General features: G+C 40.4%; 1 protein-coding gene across 14 annotated transcripts in view; it reads right to left on the bottom strand.

Annotated features, from left to right (window-relative positions):
- Nucleotides 1–16,626, bottom strand: part of ZDHHC20 (zDHHC palmitoyltransferase 20) — a 51,443-nt gene extending 34,817 nt beyond the window's left edge. For 6 of the 14 annotated variants that reach the window (XR_013993170.1, XR_013993171.1, XR_013993172.1 and 3 more), the window contains exons 1-2: nt 16,380–16,598; nt 1,782–1,808 (exon numbers count right to left, since the gene is read on the bottom strand). Coding sequence is in view for 6 of the 14 variants with exons in the window: in XM_081045477.1 (XP_080901603.1) it covers nt 1,782–1,808; nt 16,380–16,497 (145 nt within the window). In the remaining 8 variants the exon portion in view is untranslated. Of the gene's footprint in view, nt 1–1,781; nt 1,809–16,379 lie in introns of all 14 variants that reach the window. The other 8 variants (XR_013993166.1, XR_013993167.1, XR_013993168.1 and 5 more) reach the window with 3 other exon arrangements.
- Nucleotides 16,627–17,984: the final 1,358 nt, after the last annotated feature.

The following is a 17,984-nucleotide window of genomic DNA, read 5'->3' as shown; positions in this document are numbered from 1 at the left end:
TTACAACATTTCTGCTCTCCATAACAAAAACAATGGCTTTTGCTTTAAAAATCTTAACCTGCAGTTACAAAAAAATAGATAAATCTCTTGGCATAATGCCTGGAATACAGTAAATACTTATTACACAGTTAATTATCAAATTATAATGTAAAGAATAATAGAAAACTTTGCTATTAATTAAGTTTGAATTAATGTGATAACTAATAAGTAAACTTCTGGTCACATATATAAGCTGGAAGAAATATACAAGGGGTGATCAACAAATACAGTGAATGTTTAAATAAAAAAAAATTTATTACAGTAAAAAACACATTGCCATTAATCTCCCTCAAAATACTCCCCCTGGCTTTGAACACACTTATCCCATCATTCTTGCCACTTTCTGAAGCGGTTCTGGAAGCCCTCTTTCATGGGTGTCTTTACCTCATCCTCCATCGTAACCACGCTCTGTATCAAACACCACTTCTGCTATGGCAATTTCTGTCAAATAAAATCATTACGAAGTGTCCTCATCCACCTTATTCACCGGATCTGGCACCATGCGACTTCTGGCTCTTCCCCAAAGTCAAAATGATTCAGGACATTGAGACAGCCACGACAGTGCAACTAAAGACATTCATGAAAGAGGACTTCCAGAACTGCTTCAGAAAGTGGCAAGAATGATGGGATAACTGTGTTCGAAGCAAGGGGGATATCTTGATGGGGATTAATAGCAATGTGTCTTTTACCATAATATCTTTTTTTTAAATTTAAACATTCACCGTATTTTTAATCACATCTCATATAAAGTAAAAGTGAACTAAGCAAATAAAATCAAAATTGAAAGAAAAACTGAACCTAAAATCAGAAGGTCTGATTCCAAAATCACCTGTAACTGAATTAAAAGACAAACCAAAAAGCAAAAAAAACCAAAACACAACAAAAAAAATAACTTCATCAAAAGATCCTGAGCAACATGGGGAGAATCACCCCAAGAAATGGTGCAAGTTCAAAGTTCTGAGAACTTCAGCAATTCTCTCTTTTCTGTATGTGTGCTTTCAACATATGGGAAACAGTTTTGATTTAAAGGAAGAAAAATAAGCCTACTAAGATTGAGTCTACATTTATTCTGTTACTGAGAAATTAGATCCTAAGGTAACGAATTTACAAGCTTTAATGCCTCATTATTTTCAATGATAAGTATTAATCTCTAGCTGCTCAACTGTTCTAGAAATCCTCTGGATTTTCATATCTCAAATCAAGTTTCATTTTTGAAGTTTGATCTCAAAAGATTTAAAATAAATTTTGAGCAATAATTTTTCCCTTTAGGCATTGTCTTTGACTAGTCATTATAAAAACTTTAATTCCCTTTCAAAATGAACTAGTGATACAATTTATAATTACAGTCTGGTTACTATTTTTAACAAATGTATAAACAAAAAAAAAACAAAATCCCCTTCTCAACTCTAGCTAGAACCGTATTGAACATCTCTGAACTATTACTATAAAGAGTTCTGAAGAACACATGAGGCAGAAATATGTACATAAGTATATCAAAGAAGTTTGGGTAGTAGGTGCCCTACAAAATGACAGCTACTTCAATTCACATATATACCACCACCGAGAATACACTAAATGCATAGGAATAAATCCAGTATCACATCTCATTTGAACTACTGAAACTTTGAATACATATTTTTTCTCTCTGAAAACAAATGCAGTCATCACTAAATAAAAAGTATATGGGTTGCAATTATGATACCGTAATTAGTCTACTTAAATTGAGACTAAAAGTACCTTACCGTTTTCTCCATTTCCAGAGAGAGTAACTAGAATAGAAGAAAAAAATAATGAATATACTTTAAATATTTTGTACATAAATGTTTACTGCAAATTGACTATTCATCTTAATATCATTTTCATAAAAATAAAGTTTGGTTATAAAATGTAAAAACTAATGCAAATTCAGAATTGCACACTCAAAAAAACCCGAAAACACTAAAATGCTAAAATTAAAATTTTCTATCATTAACACTGCAATCACATTTAAAATTTTTTCAAACCTTTATTTTTTCAGACCTTTGTTAATTTTAAGTGAATCGATATGGTTATAGCTGTGGTATTTCTTTAGCTCTTTCCTTATTGCTACCTATAGAATGCATGGGGCTCTCCTGTGTGGCACTCATACTTATTAGTCTGTGGCATACCTTTATATAGTTTTTTCTTAACTTCTTTGGCACCATATCTGTATCTCTTTGCTTTTACACTGAAAATCTTAGTTCCTAATTAATTTATTTACTTATTTGGTTTATCCTAAAACATACATAAAATAGTTTAAAAACTGCATACTAGTTTAAGATTTCTTTGCAGTTTTTTAAAATTTTGCTTAGGCTTTCAATTATATCCCACTAAGTAATTTGTCATGCGGGGTGTCATGCAGCATCTCAGCTCCCACTCCCCACAAAAGAACGCAGGATATGGGGAGGCCAAAAAGGAACACTCACGGAGCCACAGATAGGGGAGTCATACCACTATATTCTCGCTGGCGGCTGGGTTGGAGACACAGGGAACAAACATCCGCCAGTACTCCAACAATGGTCTTCCTGCACCCCAGTCTTGCTGGCGGCCGGGCGAGACACACGAAATAGGATCCACAAGATCTGCAATCCTCCGTCCACTTTCCTGCCTGCCAACCAACCAACCAACCAATGCAGCCACGGCAATTATATCAGTGGCCAATGGCTAACAGGTTACAGCCGACGGCCAACCAGTCACAGCTGATGACCATCTACTACCCGAGCCAGCACCTTTCCATGTGAGGCCGAGAGCCTGGAAACTGCTCTCTGGGGCTCTGTCCCCACACAATTCTATGTTCAAAAGTCACTTGAAATAATTCTTTCCTCTGTGGAGTTATAGTACCAACTTTATCTAAAATTAAAGTTTATTTGTTTCATGATTTCAAATTCTACAGTTTGCTTTTCCCCCCGTTTTTATTTTTTCGATATGTAAAAAATATCAATGGTTTAAAAGTGAAAACTATATAAAAAGGTACTTAGAAAGGCCTGACTTTCAGTCCTCACCCTCTCACCCCAGGTAATCATTTTTATTAGTGTCAGTTTAATTTAGTGTCTAATAGTTCTTTTAGCAAAATACGCAAGTGTGTATTTCCCATTTTGTCCTATATGTATCGTTCCACACCTTGCTTTTTCCCTAACATACACGAGTACACGGACACAATTGCTGCTTGTTCAAAGCACTGCACAGTATTCCATTGTGTGGGTGTTCCAGTTGTACAATCAGGCCTCTGTTGACAGACATCTGGGTTGCCTCCGGTCTTCTGCTGTCACAATGTGGCAATGAAAGACGTGGTGCATGTGCTGTTTATCCGTGTGGAGGTTTATTTTCAGTGTAGATTCCTAATTGGACATCTGTTTCTCCCCAAGTCTGTTACAGGGTTGCACCATCTTATATGCCTACCAGCAATGCATGACACTGCTTTTCTCCAGTCTACCCAATAAAGTGTTTTCAAACTTTTGGTATTGCAGGGTAATTTTACTTTGCATTTATCTTGTAAGTGAGGGTAAGCATCTTTTCATAAGTTTATGAGTTGTTTTCATTTTTTTCCTCTGAACTATCTATTTATGTCACTTATCCATTTTTTTCTATGAGGCTTTCCTCACTCCCTGGTTATATCATCATCCGCCCATGTATTGTAGTACTCAAGTGGTTTTAGTTTTTACATTCAGATTTCATCTACTTTGAAATGGCACATTCCAGGGGCAGAAAGAGTATCAGATAAGCGGGAACAAAATCTCATGGTTCCAGAAAATAAGGAAGAAACAAATGATAGGGACATGTCAAAAGGACACAGAAACTAAAAGGAGACAGCTCCTACTGGCCAAATCGGGGACAACCTTAGTTACAAAATCAATAATAAGATTATATAATCCATAAAATGAAAATCCATGAAAGCATGCAGATGTAAATGAATGAATGAATAAATAAAAATGTGGGGAGGAGAGAGACCTCTTCCTTACAGTTCCACTGTGATTAAAAGTAGAAGAAATTGTGGAATTAGAAAAATCACTATTTGGCAACCAGAAGAATACATGTTTCAAGCAAGAATCCTCAAGAAACGCTGAAGGGAGTACGTGTGAGTGACCAGGAACAGATGTACAGTGTCAAGGTGCTCCAGACAAATATTCTGGTCTCAGCTTGGGTTCTCTGCCATCAGGTGCTGAGCGAGTCGGGGACGCAAGATATCTAGTGTGAAAGGAGGGGAACGAAGCAGAACTGGGCAAAGGGCGAAGTCTAACTGCAGGGCAGGCCTATCAAGGCCTGCCGCCCACGGGCACTCGCACTGGCACTGGCATGGAGCTCTGAAGCAGTGCAGACTCTTCTCACTTACACACAGGATGCAGGCTGCCCTGGCAGGGTGTGACCTTGGGTGAGGTGAATCATAACTCAAAAGGGCTGACAGCGGGAAGCTGTCTGCAGGCTGCACTGACTGCCACAGCGGAGCAGTAAGCCTCCTGGAAGGGAGTCTGTGTGGTGCACCTGAGTCTACCAGAATACTTAGTAATTACAGAGAAAAGCTGTGCCTTTACAGAATGGAGACGCTCGGCAGACACCACCTGAAATGATCAGAGTGAACAGTCCCCAAAGTGTCAATCAGTGACACATTATTACTTTTGTGGTATGCTTGCTAAACATGCACTGACTCGAATCATGAGGAAACATCACACAAACCTAATATGAGGGACATTGCACAAAAGAAGACTGTACTCTTTAAAAATGCTATGGTCACGAAAGACAAAGCAAGACTGAGGAGCTCTTTTCAGGTTAAAGGGCACTGGAGACTTGACAACAATCTGAATGTGGAATCCTAGGCCGGATTGCAGAGCAAAACAAGGGATGAGTGGGACAGCTGGTGAAGTCTGACTAAAAGAGTAGTACAGTGGTACCTCGGTTTTCTAACGTAATCTGTTCCGGAAGACCATTCAAGTTCTGAAATGTTCGAAAACCAAGGCGCGGTTTCCCCATAAAAAGTAATAAAAAATGGATTAATCCATTCCAGACCTTTAAAAATCAACCCCCAAAACTGCAAAATTAGCATGAGTTTTACTACTGATACCATAGATCCGTAAAATTTTAGGCGTTCGTAAACCAAAATGTTTATCAACAGAGACATTCGAAAACCGAGGTACTACTGTATATTTTTCACCAATGCTAATTTCCTGATTTTGATAACTGGATTCCGATTATATGAGACTGAATGTTTGTGTTCCCCCCCCCCAAAAAAAAACCTAACACATTCATATTAGGTTGTAAGGGTGAAGCCCTCATGAAAAGGATTAGAGCCCTTTTAAGAGTGACCTCGGAGAGCCCTCGCCCCTTCGGCCATGTGATGTTACAGTGAAAACATGGCTGTCTATGAACCAGGAAGCGGCTCTTATCAGACCCGGAATCACCGACACCTTGATCTTGGACTCCCAGCCTCTAGAACTGTAAGACGCACATTTCTGTTGTTTAAGCCGCCCAGTCTATGATATTCTGTTATAGGAGTCCAGACTAAGACATTCTTGTTCTTAGGAAATAACACTGAGGTATTTATAGGTAAAGACATTGTGTCTGCAACTTACTCTCAAACATTTCAGAGGGAGAATGGATGAATAACAACATATAGCAAATAAGATTTAGGGAATCTATGTGAAGCACATAGATTTAAAATATAAGAAAAAATAAGATTTTATCCATTTGTAGTTTATCTTGGAATAGTGTGGGGTATGGAACCAATTTTATCTCTTACCAAACACCCATCCAGTTGTCTCATCTTTTCCTCTGTAATTCGAGATGCTATTTTTATCACATTCTAAAGTTCTATAATTTCTGGATATTCTATTCTGTTCCATTGGCCAGTATGTTTATCCACGTATCATACCATACAATTGTTTTTATAAAACTTTATTTTTTTGAGCACTTTTAACTTCATAGCAAAATTGAGCAGAAAGGTGAGAGAGTTCTCATATACTGCCCCCCCCCACACACACACACAGTTTTAATTATAGAGGCCTTGTGGTGTAAAAGCCGGTGTAAAAAGCTTTGTAGTGTAAAAACTCTTTATCACTACTCTTTTTTTTTTCGGGGGTTTCCTAGTGGTTCTTTCTTGTTTATTTTTCTAAATGACCTTTACAATCCACTTGTCTAGTGACAGAAAAAAGAAAAAAACTTTATTGGGACTGGAATTCATTTATACATTAACTTCGGGAAAAATGGAATCTTTGTAATATTCAATTATTCTATCCATAAACAGGATATATGAAATGTCCTTCTGTTTGTTCAAGTCTACTTTTGTTTTTCAAGAATGTTTTCCCTCTTATAGGTTTGACGTACTTCTTAAGTTTATTCTTAACTGTTTTATCTTTTTGATGTTACTGGAAATGGAGACTTCTCTTCCACCATATTTTCACTTATTCATTATTTTCATTATTGTGTATATACAGAAAGTATTGGGTTTTGTTTGCTAATTTTATGTCCTATTTCACTTAATTTTTTCGCATAGATGCTGTTTCGTAGATTCTCTTGGCTTTTCAGCATGTACTATCACATCTGCACACGGAAACAGCTTTCCCTCTTCCTTTCCAGTGTCTTATGCTTCTAATTATTTTATCATGATTAAATGTGGTAACTAATTTTGCTAATACAGTGTTACACGGCAAAAGCCATAATAATACACATCTTATTTTAATTGCTGGTTTTAGTGGAAATTAATGAAGTATTCTGCATGTGTGCAATTTTGTTTGAAAAATCCATTTACTCCTATTTTATTAAGTGTTTTTTGTTGTTGTTAATCAGGAATGGACGTTGGACTTTTCAAATGCCTTTTTGACATCCACAGAAATAATTATTTTTCTTTCTAAATGTATTAACGTGATGAATTTAACAACAAAAATGGAAGGAATTAGTTATTACCCCTCATATCTACTGATAACAACACTTTTTTCACAGGCACAATCCCTTGAACCCTCATCTCTTACGCCCTGTCTCCATCTCCCCATCACCACGACTGGTTGATACCTGCCTGTCTAAAAGGATTTAAATAGAGGTTTCAGGAAAAAAGAATTCTACGGCAAAAAAATTTAGAAAAATACTGGGTTAAACAAAGCTACATACTTAATTACAGCAGGGCTTCTTACAACTGGTAACATGCAGATGAGCACTGTGATATTAAAGCCATATGCAGCCCAAATGCATTTGCCCATGTACATTCACCTGTCATTGAATCCCCAGTGTCAAGTAGAGTGCCTGGAACACTGTGAGCACTCAACGTTTGATAAATGAAAAACTTAACATACAGATGTTTTTAAGGTCAGGAGAGTATCCATATTTGAAATTGTGAGTTATCGACTATGAGAGTACTTTTCCTATTCCCTCTCTTCTACCTGCATGGGAAGCTATACAGTCGATCCACTCATTCAACAAATATTTACTGTGTACACATTATGCAGGACTTATTCTAGGTTCTTGATGTAAAGCAGTGAACGTACTACACAGGAGAAAAACACAAATAGCTATGAAAAGTCATAGTGAGTATTAATGAAACAAAGCAGGCTAAGGGAAAGTGAAAGAGGAAGTACTTATTTAAATAGGGCAGTGGGAAAGCCTCTCAGACAAGTGACTATCTGAACAGAAATCTGGACGAAGTGAGAAAACTGGCCATGTGGCAATCTGGGAGGAAAGCCCCCCAAGTAGGAGGAGCAAGAAGCACAAAGGTCATCAGGTGGGACCGCGCAGGGCCTGATAGCTGAAAAGCAAGGGGGCCTGTTTGCTGAGGCCAGTCCAGCAAAGGGGGAGGTGGGACAAAGTGCTGGTGGGCTTTACAGATGGCACGGAGAACTGCCCATGACTCTCAATTTCGTCACGAGAAGTGGGAAGCTAATGGACGGTGCTGCACACAGGAGTCATAATCCTGACTCGGGTTCTAAGGGACGCACTCCGGCTGTGTGGAGGAGGGCTGGGAAGGAGGGCTGTGTGTCAGGAGGCCACTGCATATATGTATGGTATTCAGCACCTCACTCCTTTTTTTAATACTTATAAAAAGTATACCAGTTATCCATAGAAAAATGCGAATCAGAGTATTAGGAAGAAAAAAGATCAGCATAGTCTTACAGCAGTGTCATTCACTATTAACCTCTGGACGTACTGGTACAGGTGCTGACCATATCCTTTCACATTTAATAAGTAGTGTGTCTTTATATGTTGTTCAATTAGCATCTTAATAAAATTAGTCCTCCTGTGGTTCTGAATGGGTGGGCCAAAGCTGGGCGCAAGAACACAGAACACAAATGTGTTCAAAACAGAACTGAAGAAGTCGTTAATCAAGATGCACGGATCTCTCTTACAGACGTCTAGTCACCATAAAACCATAATCACCATTATATGTGACCATTTCAGTTATTTAAGTGGAGATGCCCATCTTCTCAAGAAAATGTGCCACATATCCCAGCAGTACCTAACTCTGTAGCTCACATGCTACCAGAAGTAGTGTCAGGTATGACTCTTCAGATGCCATGTGGGGATGTGGCGGGTGCCATCCCTCAGACTATACATCCTGCCAGTCACTCCTGATACCACCCTCGGCTCAGAGCAAAACGGGCACATTTCTGCAATATGATCTTCAAATACAGCTAATTAAGTATATATATTTTAAACTGTGAGAATGTGCTTCTTCACTACCTAAAGACTGTGTGTGTGTGGTGGGGGTAACAACAGAACCCCAAGAATTAAAAACAAAACAAAAAACCTCCCACCAAAAAAGGGAAGGCAAGAGAAAATGTACTAGATGTAAATGTACTAGCCATTTACATCTTCTCCCCGCCCCCAACAGAATCTGAAAGCCTCCTCTGCTAAGAATCTTACATTATTCTGTAAGACAGGTATTATCCCACTTGACAGCATGGGAACAAGTTCAGAGACGTTCAATAATTTATGAAGCTCATTCAACAAGTATTAAAGTAGAGCAAGGAGGCCAGCATGGCAGATGAACCAATAAAAGGAGAAGGGGAAGGAAATGTGCCAGAGAAGTAATGATGGGAACAGACTATAGTAAGGACTTCAGATGTCCCACTGAACGAGACAGGAAGCCATAGGTTTCCAGAAGAGGAGTGACAAAGCTGGTATTAATGTCAAAGGGGCCATTCTAGCTGCTCTGTGGAGAGTCGACAGGGGACAGGATAAGGATGGGGATGCAGTGAGGAGGGACAGATGAGACATAAAGGTACCACCATGATATAGGTGAGAATGTGGCACAACCATCCACCAAAACTTAGTGTCTTTAAACAACAACCACTTATTTTGAATGATTGTGGGTCAGCAGTTTGGGCTATGCTGTTGAGCTGGTTTCCAACTGGCTGCAGTCAACTGGCAGCTCAGGAAAGTCTGATGGCCTCTTTTCATATAGGGGCCTGGCACTTAGCTCATCTTGGCTGGGCCTCTCTCCCTACACCGTCTGGCCTGGACTCCCCTACATGGCAACCAGAACATTCTAAAGACCTATGGTGAAGATGCACGCTGTCCTGAGGCCTCGGCTCCAGCGCTCACATATCACTTCCAGCACATTCTATTGGTTAAAGCAAGTGCAAGGCCAGCCCAGGTTCCCTGGGTGGGTAAACAGAGCCACCTCCTGATGGGAGAGAGTGCCAATTTTGCAGCCATGATTTTCAGTCTAGTACACAAGAGATCACAGTGGCTTGAATGAATATAGCTACAGCAGTAGTGGAGACAAATAGACATATTTGGGCACAATTAATGCCAAGATTTGCTGATTAACTGGATGTGGAATAATTTTTCAACCAAGGCACTGGAATGATGAAACTGTCCTTTACTGAGCGAGGGTAGGAGGAACAGGCTCAGGAGAGAGAGGAAACAAGTGTTGTTTTGGGTATAGTGAGTCTGAGATAGCTGCTAGATAGACAGCCAGTAGAAATGTCAAGCAGACAGACATTCACAGTGTGGAATTCTGCGTGCTGTGCTTCTCTGCTACAAAGTGCAAGTGGCCAGAGGAGAAAGAAAGTTTTATTTGCATGACTAGGGCACAGTATTCTTCGTCCAAATAGTCTGACCTGGCTTCTAAATTGTCCAGCACCTTTTCCTTCCATATTTCTCCTCTAACAAGAAAGCAGTGAAGGCTCAAAGAAGAAATTTTATATGGAATTTATACTGAAGAAAATATAAAGGTCTTTTTGTTCATCTGGGTTTGGGTTTTTGGATATATACTTATAGATCTCTCTCAGACCATCTACTTTATGGTATCAACAAAAACTGATAACCAGGACAGATTAACTAACTAGCAGTCATAAGAAAAAAAAGATTTTTTTCAAAAAAAAGGCAGGGCACTATAGCTTTCAAAAAACAAGTTATATAGAAAATTGCTATACTCCAGCTGTGAAACAGAAAAGAAACAAAATTAGTAAAAAAGTTTTAAAAAATATTCTAATTCACGTTTTCACTTTTCCTATAATGATGTCAACCACTGGGGATGGAATTTACACAGCCAGATTTTCTTTTTTAATAGTATCAGCATGATTCCAAAGGCTCAACGCTTCTTAATCCAAAACAAAGGCTGAAAAACAATTATCATGTAGCCTGTAACCCCAAAGACTGTTGAAGTATGTTTGGTAATTGTAATTTAATTAGTATTGTTAGTGTGGACATTTATTCTAACATTTTCAAACATGATTTAAGTGAGTTTCTAAGAGCATGATTCTATTCAATTAAACACATATTAATTGAAAGTCTACTAGTAACTAGACTCTAGTGACTACAAAGATGAACAGGACCTACTCATACTATACATCTTATAAGCAGTATTTTAAGTATTTTTCAAATACTTAAATATGATATAATAAAAGTACGTTTTAAAATATTCTAATTCAATGCTCAAATGATTTGTGGAGGCTTACGAGAAATATGTTCTTAAATAAAACTGCAAATACATTTTTAAAACAAAAATACAAATTAGAATATTAAGTAGAGAATAAGGGGAGAAATACTGATACATGCTACAACACAGATGAACCTCAGAAACACATAAAAGACAGCAGACACAAAATACCACTTATTGCATAACTCTACATGAGATGTCCAGAAAAGGCATACAGAGACACAATGTAGATTGGTCGGTGCCTGGGGCTGGGGATGGAAACAGGAAGTAACTATACATGGGTACGAGGCATCTGACTGAGTGACAGAAATGTTGTAAAAATGGATGGTCATGATGACTGCACAACTTGGTAGGTTTACTAAAAATCACTGCATTGTACATCTTACATGAGTGAATTTTATGGAATGCAAATGATACCTCGATAAAGCTGTTTAAAAAAAGGGCAAAATAAAAACTTTTATAGACATACAAAAGCTGTAATAATTCATCACCAATTGACCTGCACTACAATAAATGTTAAAGGAAGCCCTCAGGCAGAAGAAAATAACACCAGATGGAAATACTGATCTATAAAAAAGAATAAATACCAGAAATGGTAATAACTACATGGGTAAATATGTAAGATTTGTTTTCTCATTTAAATCTTAAAAAAAAAAAGCTGTTTAAGCAAACTAACAGAAATATAGTGTGAGTTTTATAACATATGAAATGCAGGAAACAATAGCATAAAGGCTGGGAGGGAAGAAATGGAAGAAAGCTTTTATAAGGTACTACCTGTGAAGTGGCATATCACTTGAAAGTAGATTAAGTTCAAGATGCACGCTATCCTAAAGCAATCATTAAAATGAGAGCTACAGCTAATAAGCTAACACAGAGAAAATAATCATAAAAATAATTCAAAATTTTTAAATCATTTAAAAATTGATTAATTCAAAAGAAGGCAGAGGAGGAAAAGGGAACAAAGAACAGATTTAAAAACAGCAAATTTAAACTTAACCATGTTGATAATCACATTAAGTGCAAGTGGTCAAAATGCCCCTATCAAAAGGCAGAGATTGTACAGCATGATAATACTGTGACCCTAGACAATATTGTACTGTATATTTGAAAGTTGGTAGGAGAGTAAATCTTAAAAGTTCTTATCACAAGGAAAAAAATTTGTAATTGTGTGTGGTGATGAACATTAACTAGACTTACTGTGGTGATATTTTTCAATATATATGCATATATACATACACAATATATATTCACACACTGAACCATTATGTTGTACACCTGAAACTAATTATTACATTGTATGTCAATTTAAAAAACAGGCAGATTAAAAAAACAAGACCTAACTATATGCTGCTTACAAGAAACGCATTTTAAATATAAAAACATAAACAGGTTAAAGTAAAAGGACTGAGAAAAACATACCATGCTAACACTAATCAAAAGAAAGATTAACGGACATGTTAATATTTGCCAAAGTAGATTTCAAAGCAAACAATATCACCAGGGATAAGAAAGTCATTTCATAATGATAAAGGGTCAATTCACCAAGAGGATACAACAGTCCTAAACAGTTTATGTACCTAATTACAAAGCTCAAAACACATGAGGCAAAAACTGATAGAACTACAAGGAGAAATAGACAAATCCACAATTACAGTCAGACCGCTCTCAATAATTAATTGATAAAACAGAAAATCAGCCAAGAGCATAGAAGACTTGAACATTACCAACCAACTAGTCTTAAACGACATTCGTGGAACATTATGACCTAATACCCAACAACAAACAGCAAAATATACTGCAGGACACAAAACATATTTTTCTCCAACGCACATGGAACACTTCTAAGACAGCCCATATTTTGGGCCATCAAAGAAGCCTGAATATATTATAAAGGATTCGAGATACACAAATATGTTCTCTGACCACATGGCATTAAATATGAAATCAGTAACAAAAAGATACCTGGAAAATCCCCAAATAACTCCAAACTAAATAGCATACTTCTAAAATAGGAGCCTCTACATGCCAAATAAGAGGTACACATCCACTATTAACAGCTACAAATGACCTGTCAGGTGTTCTGAGAAAACTCTGGAAATCTAAAACCATCTTGAATAAAGTGGAAAAGTTGATCAATCCACCCATAACTAAATTCATGTCTAAATTCAGTGTTGGGGATAAAAAAAAAAATCAAAGAATTTCAGTTTAATTTAAAATCCAGGACCAATACTGCTAATTAATCATTACTTTTCTGCCTATCACCTCCTGAAATGGCCATCTGAGATGCATTACTTCTCACTCAATTTTGTCCTCATTCTTACCCCTTCCAACAATAGGAGTTACTGATTTTGTGTGTGTATGTGTGTGTGTGTGTGTGTGTGTGTAATTACAAAATGAGGAAGTTATAGAGGCTGGGATGGAATGACGGCCTCTCATAAACTCTTAAAATGTCCTACTGTGGGCGAGGTATTTTTATTATCTGAGTTATTCAATAATCTTCTCCTGCTACCTGTTAGGAGAAAATTACCTTTTACAGAAGTAGATCATAAATACAACTGAAATCTGTCCTGAGTGTCCAGATCTAGATAAACAAGTAGACTAGTCTTGCATAGCAGTTAATTTTAAAAACATGGAGGCATTCCAATTCTGATTATGTATGTACTAATCATATGACCCTGGACAAATCATTATGAGAATTAAATAAATTAACACATGTAAAGATACAATTATCATTATCCTCTGCCATCTCGTTTGATAAATACCAGAAGCTATGAAAATTCTACAAAAATTATTAAAACGGCACTTTAAGTAAAACTCACACTTCACTCAATTTAAAAATCCTACAAAGTTATATATTTATGTCTTCCAGTGGGAGGGTCTGTGCTTATGAAAACATAAATATACACAAGTAGTTTAAAGGGTAGTTTTAATATGAGAGTGAATGAGATTTTTTTTCCTGTTTTAAACACTTTTATTTATATATTTTATTTTCTTTTTATTAAATTTATTGGGGTGACAATTGTTAGTAAATTTACATAGATTTCAGGTGTACAATTCTGTATTACATCGTCTATAAATCCCATTGTGTGTTCACCACCCCAGAGTCAGTTCTCCTTCCATCACCATATATTTGATCCCCTTTACCCTCATCACCCACCCCCCACCCCCTTACCCTCTGGTAACCACTAAATTATTGTCTATGTCTATGAGTTTTTCTTTCTCATTTGTTTGTCTTGTTCTTTTTGGTTTATATACCACATATCAGTGAAATCATAGGGTTCTCTGCTTTGTCTGTCTGACTTATTTCACTTAGCATTATACTCTCAAGATCCATCCATGTTGTCACAAATGCTCCTATATCATCTTTCCTTAACGCGGAATAGTATTCCATTGTGTATATATACCACAACTTCTTTATCCAAGTGAATGAGATTTTATGCTCAACTATATAGTCCTGTGACGCTGCAGACCTCCCAAATTCTCCAAGGTTAAACTTGGATAACTCAGAAGTATTAAATGCAAGCCCGGTGGTAAGACTTCTCACCACCAATATTTTAAAAGTCTGCGAAGCACTGGGCCTTAATTATTTGGTGCAGAATGTTCAACTTTATGAAATCCTGGGGTATGATTTCTAAAGGATGGGCCTAAAGTCTAATTGAAGTGGGCAACCCCTCAACCCCACCCCTACCCCCATTACGGACCAAACAGTTACAGTTCCATGGATCCTCAAGGCTCGCTAAAAGTTACATGCAAAGTAGAAAGATGTGGATCACATTCCAAGAGCCACTCCACTATTGTTGACTAAGCCAAGGCCTATTTGTTCAGTCTCATTTCCTACGTCTGTAGAGATATCAGGGGTTTAAAGGAGAGAATGATGAAATGCCCCCTCCATCCCCACTAACACACAGCACTTCTCAATTCCTGTTCATTTTCCTTTATGTTTGATGTCACTTTTTGATAGGTTAAATGTGCAAATTTCAACATAAATGCACATTTTTAGTGTTCCTTCAGAAGCTTTTCTTCAAAACCATGATGGAAATTAAAATAGGGTGAGACTAATATTCTGACATAACTAAGTAGTACAACTTTTGGAATAAATGCCCACTTCAGAGTAAATAAGATAAAAGTATCATCATATATTAACGAGAATCCTATGACCACTATCACTTCCTGGAAGGTGGCTCAAGAAATGCCTAAATCTAGTTGATTTTAAGTGATTCAAACATTTTCGGCAAACATTTTGTTATCAAAAGGATGAGATTAAACAATAACATTCAACAGTTTATTATTATTTCAAAATGCACCCCACAACTAATTTATTCTATGACTACTTGCAGGGACAGTTTTCCTGGAAATTAAATATACCGTAGGTACAAACCTTCAAACTTGAGCCAAAGCATTCTGCCCCATGGACAGAACTCGGGTTTAACCAAGTCCTATCTGAGAGCTGTGCAAACCCAGAGCCATAACTGGAGAAGTCCTGATTGTGCCACTTTCAAGTGCAGTGTGTGGTACAGCTTTTCATTCATAAAATTCATACCTATCTCCTGTGGCTTTTTAAAAAGTCTATCTACCATATTGGTCCGTTACACAACTGTGGACTCAACCTGGACACTAAGACTAGGTCATTCTGGGACTGCATACCAAGGGTCTGCTTTTACAAACACCACTTACCTGTGGTCCTAAGTTTTCTCGAGAGAGGACACAAGCAGCAGACAGACAGTACCAGCCAGAGGAGGCCAGAAGTAGGTGCACAAAGCCTATGAACAATTAACTTAAGACAGAGCAGTAGTCAATCAGTGTCACAGAGGAACAGCCCTCATGTTTTGATCGACAACCAATCTCCTTCCACCTGAACGACAACCTATTCAAAACAGTATCGTAAATCCTTGAAGGGTGCTGGAATGGTCCTCCTTTTTTCCCAGGGAATCGGGTGAGAAATCGGATATAGAAACTAACGAGGGAAATGGCAACAGGAAAGCGACACCAGGACATCTGAGGATGAGAGAACTAGAAACCTGCATAACAAAGAGCTGCGAAAAGGATAATAAAGGACTCCTTCTTTGTCTGAAAACAGCACTTTGTGCGAGTTACTGAGACTTGAAATAAGGAACTTCCCAACGGGCCGGGCACCACCGCGCCAGAGACCCGCGCTCAAGGTCTCGGCGGCAGCCGGCCCTCAACCGGCAGGAAGACCGCCCGGCCGGCCGGCCGCCGGCTCTGCGTTAACTCGCTCTTCTCGCGCCGTCTATGCCGCGCCACCACCACCACCAGGAGGCACAGATGCTTTACCGTAAATACTACAAACGCAAAGACGGGCAAACACCCCAAACGCTTCCGCGAAGCTCGCTGGCTCCGGCCGGACGCAGCGCCCCGCCCCAGACCATGGCGCTGCCTGAGGGCCGCACACCCGCCGCGGCCGCCGCCCAGGCCCGCGCGTCGCCAGCTCAGTACTCACACACGCACAGCTCCACCACGTACGCGTAGTAGGACCAGGCCACCACGAAGGCGATGAACAGCACCGGCACCCAGCCCACGCCGCGCTGGCAGCAGCGCCAGAACCGCCCGGGCGCCATGTTCCGCGGGCGGCTGCACCAGCGCGGCGGCGAGGAGCGCGGGACCCGAGGTGCGACGCCGGCGCTCCGGCGGCGGCTCGCCGGCGGCCCTGCCCTCAAGGCCCGCCCGCCGCAGCCCCGCGCCGAGGCAGTCCCGCCCCTGCCCGGCGGCCCCGCCCCCAAGGCCCGCCCACCGCAGCCCCGCGCCGAGGCAGTCCCGCCCCTGCCCGGCGGCCCCGCCCCTGCCCGGCGGCCCCGCCCCTGCCCGGCGGCCCCGCCCCCAAGGCCCGCCCGCCGCAGCCCCGCGCCGAGGCAGTCCCGCCCCTGCCCGGCGGCCCCGCCCCTGCCCGGCGGCCCCGCCCCCAAGGCCCGCCCGCCGCAGCCCCGCGCCGAGGCAGTCCCGCCCCTGCCCGGCGGCCCCGCCCCTGCCCGGCGGCCCCGCCCCCAAGGCCTGTCCGCCGCAGCCTCGCACTGTGGCGGCCCCGACCCTCACCGCGTCGCACCGTGGGGCGGGGCTTCCGTGACCGAAGTAGCTGGGCGGGCGCTGGGGTCCGGGCCTCTGCTGGGGCTCGGACTGCCTAGGGGGCGGGGCAGCCCGAGGAGCGGCGGTGCCTGTGGAAGGAGCGCAGGGTCTGTGCGGGCGGGGCCGCAGAGGCGAAAAGCACTTCCTGGCCGGTGGCGCCGAGTTGTGGGCCTTGTCTGTATACAGATCCTGCTCTCGTGGGACCCGTTTCCAAAGAGGGCGAGACCGCGCCCCACCGGGTGCGGGTCAGGGAGTTTGTACATTGTTGTCAGTCCCACCAGTGAGGCGAGTGTTCACCTCTCCTTAGAATCCTATGCTTTGAAGTCATTTGCTCCACGTTTCAGGCCAAACCCCTCCATTTTTCGAAGATGGAACCGGTGGACGCCTGTGATTTAGGATGGAAGCCGCCTAGAGTCTGTCAGTTTGATTTGAAACCCAAACTGAAGATTGAGTTGTGAGGAGAGCAAAGGCTCTCTCCCTGCTCCCCAAAACGACAACTGGAATTTCGAGAATTTATTTACAACTGGAGACTATTGCTAAACAATCCTTGTAATCCTAATTAGAACCCAGAAGCAGCACTGTGAAGACATCATAATACAAGTACATCCAAACCGCATTTCCTGATACTGTCATGTCTGTTCTGGTTAGACTAAGATTTTAATTAGCTGCTGCTCAATAAGGCCTCCATGAAGCACATGTCCCCTTTTATAGTGGAGTATAAAGGTCGTAAAAGCAAATAATACTGAACCACTGCACACTAGTGCTAGAAATACTAAAGGGTGTGTAAAATACTTTGTTCTCCCAAATTTTATACCTTGATAAGACATGTTAGTGGCACAGTTGACAGGTTCAAGACTTAAAGTGGATCAAATTCAGCTTGTTTTCCAGAGAGCCTCCTTAAGAGGGTTAGACTTCCAGATGGAATATGGACTGACTTGGAAGAAGTCCTGTAACTTAAAGCCTTTCTCCCTCCTGCCACCCCGAA

Source organism: Rhinolophus hipposideros (assembly GCF_964194185.1).
Source record: "Rhinolophus hipposideros genome assembly, chromosome: 4".
In the NCBI taxonomy this organism is placed as follows: Eukaryota; Metazoa; Chordata; class Mammalia; order Chiroptera; family Rhinolophidae; genus Rhinolophus; species Rhinolophus hipposideros.
The sequence above is the reverse complement of the archived record's forward strand: the minus strand, read 5'-3'. Positions and strand labels throughout refer to the sequence as shown.